The sequence below is a fragment of the Rhincodon typus genome, chromosome 37 (genome assembly GCF_021869965.1).
Source record: "Rhincodon typus isolate 14 chromosome 37, sRhiTyp1.1, whole genome shotgun sequence".
NCBI classification, from domain to species: Eukaryota; Metazoa; Chordata; class Chondrichthyes; order Orectolobiformes; family Rhincodontidae; genus Rhincodon; species Rhincodon typus.
The window spans coordinates 16,607,372-16,615,397 of NC_063368.1; the positions used below are offsets into that span (position 1 = coordinate 16,607,372).

Consider the following 8,026-nt stretch of genomic DNA (forward strand, 5'->3'; position numbering starts at 1 on the left):
TTTTCTGATGAAGGGTCTAGGCCCGAAACGTCAGCCTCTCTGCTCCTATGATGCTGCTTGGCCTGCTATGTTCATCCAGCCCTGCACCTTGTTGTCTCATATTTCTCCAGCGCTTTGTTTTTATTTCATCTGCTTCACTGATGCACTTTAGGAAGGGAAATCTGCCATCCCTGCTCAGTCTGGTCTACATGCAACTCCAGACCCAGAGCAATGTGATTGCTTCTTATCTTCAGTTCATGGTGAATTAGGGGTGGACATCAAATTTGGGTCTTGCCAGTGATGTCTACATCCCATGACGGAATAAAAAAAAGGAACTTTGAAAATCTGTGCAAGTTACATATCGTGTTGTCAAGTAGTCCACTGTGTGGTTTTGAGCGTCGAGACAAGTTGGTGTAACAGCTGTGGTGCTGTTTGTAACAGTCTTGGCTCTCTTCAGAGGATTCAGAGGTCTACACTAGGCAGCACAAATTCTAGGCTGATGCTTCACTGTAGCACTGAGAGAATGCTGTACTGTTGGTCCAGCTGTCTTTTGGATGAGGTCCCTGATTTTGTTTCAGCCTAAAAGATACCTTGACTCTATTTTGAAGAAGAACACTTTTCCCAAGTGCCAGTATAGATCACATCCTTAACAAACTGTACTAAAACCTAGTATCAGTTCTCTTTGTGGGAGCATGCTCTGTGCAAGTTGGCTGCTCTGCTTCCCTACATTATAAATGCAAAAATGCATCATTGGCCACATATCACTTTGGAGTGTCTTGAGGTTGTGAAATGCACAATATAAATCTGTTTTCTCTTGTTTCCTTTCTGGCTTTTACTTCTTTTCTCATTAATCAGAAAAATATGTCAAATAAATGTTGTATATCTAACTTGACCCCTAACAGAAAGTGTGTGAAGAACTAGGCATCTGTGATAATGAAATTCAGTGGCAAGAATCCACACAGCAGTGATGAAAATCTCATTGACTGGGTTTTGACCACAAAAGGCCATAAGATATAGGAGCAGAATTAGGCCATTTGGCCCATCGAGACTGCTCCACTATTCAATATGTTTTTCTACCCCATTCTCTTGCCTTCTCCCTATAACCCTTGATCTCTTTACTAATCAAGAATCCTTTTATCTGTTTTAAATATACTCAATGACTTAGCCTCCACAGTCTTCTGCGACAGTGAGTTCCACAGATTCACCAGCCTCAGGCTGAAGAAATTCCTTCTTATCTCAGTCTTTAAGGGTTGTTTCATCACTCTGAGGCAGTGCCCTCGGGTCCTAATCTGTCCCATTCATAGAAACATCATCTCCATGTCTGCTCTATCCAGGCCTGTCCTGTAAGTTTCCGTGACATACCCTTCGTCCTACTAAACTCCATCAAGTACAAGCCACAGGTCTCAACTGCTCCTCATATGATAAGCCCTTCACAACTGGGATCATTCTTGTAAATTTCCTCTGGATCCTGCCCATCACCAACACATTCTTCCGTAGATCCGGAGCCCAAATTGCTCATAATATTCCAAAAGCAGTCTGACCAGAGCCTTATACAGTCTCAGCAATACATCTCTGCTCTTGCATTCTAGCCCTCTTGAAATGAATGTGAACCTTGCATTTGCCTTCCTAACTGCCAACTGAACTTGCGTGTTAATCTTAAGAGAATCCTGAACTAGGGCTCCAATTCCCTTTGTGGATCTGAAGTCTTTTCCTCATTTAGAAAATAGTTCACACCTCTATTCTTCCTTCCAAAGCGCATAACCTCACACTTTCCCACATTGTATTCCGTCTAGCATTTCTTTGCCAGCTCTCCTAGCCTGACCAAGTCCTTCTGCAGCCTTCCCACTTCCTCAACACTACCTGCTCTTCCACCTATCTTTGAGTCATCTGCAAACTTAGCAACAATGCCCTCAGTTCCTTCATCCATATCGTTAACGTATAACGTGAATAGCTGTGGTCCCAACACCCCTGCGGATCTCTGTTAGTCACCAGCTGCCATCCAGAAAAAGACCTCTTTATCCCCACTTATTGCCTTTCTCCCAATCTTCTATCCATGTCAGTACCTTGCCACTATCACCATGTGTTCTTATTTAGCAGCCTTCTATGTGTCTCCTTGGCAAAGGCCTTTTTGAAATCCAAATAGATCATGTCTACTGGCTCTCCTTTGTCTTTACCTCCTCAAAGAATTCCAACATATTGGTCAGGCATGACCTCCCCTTTTTGAAGCAATGCTGACTCAGCTCTATTTTACCATGGACTCTAAAATTGAACCAAGATTGAGGTCAGGCTAACCGACCTATTGTTTCCTGTCTTCTGCCTTTCTCTCTTATTAAACAGGGGTGTTACATTAGCCACTTTCCAGTCCTTTTGTCCCCTCCCTGACTCCAATGATTTTTGAAAGATCACCACTGGTGCCTCTACAATCTCCTCAGCTATCTCCTTCAGTCTCTGAGTGTAGACCATCCAGGCTGGGTGAATTATTCACTTTCAGATCTTTCAGCTTCCCCAGCACTTTTTCCTTAGTGATGGCCATGATACTTACCAGGTAGCAGCAAATTACAACAGGTGCTGGAATCTGTACTTAAAACAAAAAGTGCTGGAGGTCCAAGCAGGTCAGGCAGCTTTCACGGAGAGAAAGCAAGCTAATGTTTCAAGCCTAGATAACTCGATGAAGAGTCATCTAGACTCAAAACGGTAGCTTGCTTTGTCTCCGTAGATGCTGCCTGGCCCCCTGTGATCTCCAGCACTTTTGTTTTTAGCCATGACCCTTACCTCCTCCCACGTACTGTCTTGAAGTTTTGGTAGACTGCTGGCGACTTCCACTGTGCAAACTGATGCAAAGTACCTATTCAGTTCCTCTGCCATTTCTTTGTTTCTCATTAATACTTCTTCAGCCTCTTTTTCTAGTGATACAGTGTCCACTGTTGTCCCTCTCTTACCTTTTATATATCTTAAAAAAACTCCTACAATCTTCTTATTTATTAGCTAGCTTTCTCTCATATATATCTTCCACAGTCGTCCTCCTCACCTCCACCCATTGAATTTTTAGCTCTCTGCTGGTTTTTAAAGGCTTACCAATCCTCTGGCTTCCCTCCGAATCTTTACTGCATTGTATGCTTTTTCTTCTGCTTTTATGCTGCCCTGACTTCCCTTGTCAGCCACTGTTGCCTTGCCCTCCCCTTAGTATGTCTCTTCTTCCTTGGGATGAATTTCTGTTGTGCCTTCGCTACCTCTTAGATCCCTCTACCTGCCTCACTGGTGGTCACATCTTCCTGTCCCTGACCACTGACTGAATTTGAGGTAGTTAATGTAAGGGTTATGGCTGCCTCCTGAAACACAGCATCCAAGTAACTATCCCCCTCCCTGATGTGTCACAGTGTCCAAACGCTCAGACTCTAGCTCATCAACTCTGAGTCGGAGTTCCTCAAACAACCAGCTCTTGCTGTGGTCACTATCAACCACAATGGGGTCCACCAGCTCCCACATAATGCAGTTACAACATGTCAACTGGCCCTGCATCTCTATTTTATTTACCTAGTTCCTAATTTGAGTTTTCCGTCTGGTCTTTTACTTTGTAATCTGTAAATATTTCCCCTATTTACCTTCAGTCTCAAAAAAGCCTATATTAATCAAATTAGTAGCTATCACCAACCAATGAACTTACAGTTTATCTGTGATGTGAACAGTTGTGAAGTATGCGAATGGAGGATCGTCTTTGGTTATTTTCAGCGAGCGTTGCGTAAAAGTACATTCATAATTAACATCAAAATGTATGTTGCAGGTATCAGTTTCTAGAGGAAGCCATTAAGAATCAGAAACTGACGTTGGAAAATCTAGTGAAGAGGTTGACAGAGAAGAAAACTCAGCTGCAAGTTACCACCAAACAGGTCCGCACAAGGTATGTCTCCAGTTGAGAAATTATTTTACCATGTTGTCAGAACTGTACAGCACATCTCTGTTCTCCTGCTTTAACAGGGAAGTGACAACATTAACACCATCACTGAAAGCAAGAGCAATGATCTTCATGACTTACATGCCACAAAAATTCACTTACAGCTGCCATCTCAGATATTAGCTGTGTTAACTGATGTCAGCCGTGCATAGCAATTATTCAAGTTTTATGAACCAGGGAGAAAAAAAAGAGCAGGATTCCCAATCCTGATTGTTTTCTGGAAGTCTCTGCCGAAGATTTCCTATGCACACATCTGGATAAGTCAGTGGTGTGATGTTCCGTCACTCTCGCTCGCTTGCTCTCGGTCACTCGGTCTTGCGCATCCCCCTCTTGTGTGCTGCCTCTCTGACCTTCTATCATGCTGTATGAAATTAGATTTCTGTATTCTCCAGTGAATCCTAGGGTGACAATACATTTATTAGGTATTTTTAATTGTGTTTGAATCAGTGGTTTTGATTTCATCTGTCAGGTTGAGAGATGTCCAGGACATGCAAAAGAAGGTACAGGTTGAGATCAAGATGGCTATCCTTCAGATAATGCGAGAGCTTAACAAACGGGGCAAGACGCTTATCCAGAGATTGGAGGTAACGACAGTACTTACACTGGATATTGTTCCATACATAATGCAACCATCGTGGTATTTGCTGCTATTTCCGAACGTTGTATCTGCAGGGGCTTAAGCTAGAAAAGCTCAGTGCGTTTAAGGTTCTGTTTAAGTACAGAAATGAATGCTAGCTCATGCTGAGTTAATTCATCGTAGTCAAGTCATTGTTGGAGCACTGCATTAAATCCTACTGCCCACTTGTCCAAATTGGAAAATTCTATCAAGATCCTCATTCCTAATTGCTTGCCAGTGGCTCTCTCAGAAAAGAGCCCAAGTTGACCTTGATTGTGTTCCAGTAAGGTCTAATAGCCCATCAACCTCCTCCAGCCTAGCCTAAGGACTTTGGGCACTGATACATCATTGAACTGAATCATAATGGGAATTGGAACTTCACAGTAGTGCTACCCTCCATGTTGAAGCTGTGGGGAAGACTAAGCGCTCTCTCTTGTTTAAACTGTAGATAGAATTTTGTTTGTCTTATTCTCCTTGTCATCTTCAAATAGCCAACGTGAGTCTTCAGATGACCTTATGCTCACAATGAGCTAAATGTTTACCACAATGTTGCCTGGTATGGGGGATTTTAGCTGTGAAGTAAGGTTAGATAGACTGGGTTTGTTTTCACTGGAACGCAGGAGGTTGAGGGGCGACCTGATAGAAGTTTATAAGATTGTGAATGGCATGGATAGAATGGAAAGTATGAAGCTGTTTCCCAGGGTGGAGGGGTCACTTACTAGGAGACACAGGTTCAACATACGAGGAGGGGAAGTTTAAAAGAGATGTGTGAGGTAAGTTTTTTACCCAAAGGGTGGTGAGTGCCTGGAATGCGCTGCCAGAGAAGGTGGTGGAAGCAGACACAATAGCAGCTTTCAAAAAGCACCTGGATGAATACATGAATAGGAAGGGAATAGAGGGATATGGATCCTGTAAGTGAAGACAGTTGTAGTCTGGAAGGGCAAAATGTATCGGTGCAGACTTGGAGGGCCGAAGGGCGTGGTCCTGTGCTGTATTGTTCTTTGTTCTTTGCGTATCGTAGCTTTCAGTAGGTCTGCAAGCTCTCCAAGCTACAGGACGCAAGTTTATGCCATTAATTCTTTCCTTGGTGTATATGTATTGCTTTTCGTTATCTAAGATGCTTCCCCACTGGGAAAGAGAGAGATTTGTTTCAGGTTAGCATCAGCAGGGGTCACATCTCTTGGCTGTACTCTTTGTGGGCATGTGGTGGATATATTTACAAGTTTCTAACTTGTGCTTTGCACTCTGACAGAAGTTGACAGAGGAGAGGCAGCTGCAGCTAGGGCAGCAGCACTTATCCATGTCCAAACTGTACTGGCAAATGGATCACGTCTTAAAGTTTGCTTCCTGGGCTATCAGCACCGATAACAGCACAGCCCTGCTGCTCTGCAAGAAATTGGTATGTACAAAAATTGATTAACCTGCACTTCTACTTAGAGCTTAGCCACTTTCTTATCTGCACCGATTACCACTTCAGTGATTAGATGTGTGTGGGAGTGGAAACCACTTTTTCAGGCATTGTGGACATGTCTGGCCCAGATAGACATAGTCATTGCATGTGTGATCATCAAGGATTGAAACGCCACACTGTTCACATTATGCCATTTGGAGAGATACTGCTAAAGAGACTGTATGATTGCTGTCAAGAGCTGGATGTAGGTGAGGGTGTTGTGGTAATGTCAGTGGACTAGTAATCCAGGGGACCAGTCTGTGGATATGGGTTCAAATCCCACCAGGGCAGCCTGTGGAATTTAAATTCTCTTAATAAGTCAGAACTGGAAGCTAGTGTCAGTAATGGTAGTGGCGACCACAAAACTATGATCGATTGTAACAACCATTCAGTTTTCTAACATCCTTTCCAAGCTGCATGAAAGATTAAACAAAAATAATAATAAATAAATAAGTAATTGGGGATGCCTAACTGCTGCCATTGTGCATAAGCATGTGCTCTTTAGTATGTGTTCTCCTTGCTCAAGTTCTGTAACTCAGTAAACCTGATATGTTGATTCAGAAATTGCTGGAGAAACTCAGCAGATCTAGCAGCTTCAGTGGAGAGAGAAATAGAGTCATTTTCAGTCCAATTTAAGTCGTCTTTGATATGCTGAAGAAGAGTCATATTGGCTTTGAAACATTCATTCTGTTTCTCTCTGTATAGATGCTACCAGGGCTGTTCAGTTCCTCCAGCACGTTATTTTTATTTCAGATCTCCAGCATCCACAGTATTTTGCTTTTACTTAATTCAGGATGTGGGCCATGCTCCTGATGCCCAGCACATGACCTTGTCGAAGGCGCAACAAGATTGTAGCGTGAGGGGTGTCTCGTAGCAAATGGCTGTCAAGAGTATGGAAACCGTCCCACCAAAGCTTGCACCTTTGAAACCCCTCGGAGAAATTGATCTGTTGTTTGTTTGTCTTATTGCATATACGTTGTGTTCCTGTGTATGTTAGTACAGCAATGAATTGAGAAAGATCAGATCCTGGTGTCCAAGGTGAAGCTGTCATCAGTTAAAGCTCCGCCCTACATCCGTAACATGTTATTGATTAACCTTCGAGCCCTGAATGATCACTATTTAAGAAACCTATTTAGCCAAGGTGTTTTATTTTGCTTTTGCTTTTACAGATCTTCTTTCAGTTGCAAAGAGGGTTACAATCTAAAGTGAACACAGAGGAGTTGAAAAATGACATCATTACGTTTCTCTGGGACTCTGCTTTCTGGACTAAGAATGCAGCCAATTTTGGTAAGCAGCTATTTAAAAATTGAATATACGTTTAGATTTCACAAGCAGTTTTGACCATTCTCCATTTCCCACATGCTAAATGCTCAGGGTCATCCAAAGATCTGTTGCTTAAATCCTAAATTGTGCCAAGTCCTATTCTCATCATCCTATGCTTGCTGATTAGCATTAACATACAGCCTGACAACCCATTTAAAGTTAAAATTTTCATCCTGGTTTTCAATATCTTCATGCCTTTATCACTAATGCCAGCCTCTCCTAAACATTTCTGTGACCTCCTCCAGTTTTGAATCTCTCCAAGAACTTTTTGGGCATTCCTGATTTTAATCACTTCACTGTTTACTTCTATACCTTCAGCTACCTAGGCATTAAGCCCTGGAATTCTCTTAAGTTTTTCCTACCTCTGCACTCCTTTAAAATACTCCCTGAGAGCTACCTGGCTCCATATTCCTTGTCTGGTTCACTGTCTCATAACGTTCATGTTAAGTGCTTGTCATGTTTTACTGAATAGGAACAACTTGTAATAGCTGTAACTTTTGTAATTGTGATATTGCAAAATGGTCCCTTGATAATCATGAACATTTTCACCATTGGTTTGTTTCCTAACAGGTAATGTTGTGATTGAAATTCCTCCAACATTGTCGGCGCATCTTCCAGTTCAGCATCCTTCCACATCTGGCCATTGCCCTCAGCCTGCCTCTCAGCAGCCGCCTGTTTCCCAGCATTCACCCGTCTCCCAGCACCC

At 42.7% G+C, this 8,026-nt stretch overlaps 1 protein-coding gene across 1 annotated transcript in view; it reads left to right on the forward strand.

The window, feature by feature from the left end:
• LOC109918395 (transcription intermediary factor 1-beta-like) overlaps positions 1 to 8,026 on the forward strand; it is an 87,342-nt gene that overhangs the window by 54,561 nt on the left and 24,755 nt on the right. Inside the window, exons 6-10 of the mRNA XM_048617372.1 lie at positions 3,761 to 3,877; positions 4,401 to 4,515; positions 5,800 to 5,946; positions 7,167 to 7,284; positions 7,891 to 8,026. The exon at positions 7,891 to 8,026 is cut by the window's right edge and continues 430 nt beyond it. Of these exons, the coding sequence (XP_048473329.1) occupies positions 3,761 to 3,877; positions 4,401 to 4,515; positions 5,800 to 5,946; positions 7,167 to 7,284; positions 7,891 to 8,026 (633 nt within the window). The remainder of the gene's footprint in view (positions 1 to 3,760; positions 3,878 to 4,400; positions 4,516 to 5,799; positions 5,947 to 7,166; positions 7,285 to 7,890) is intronic.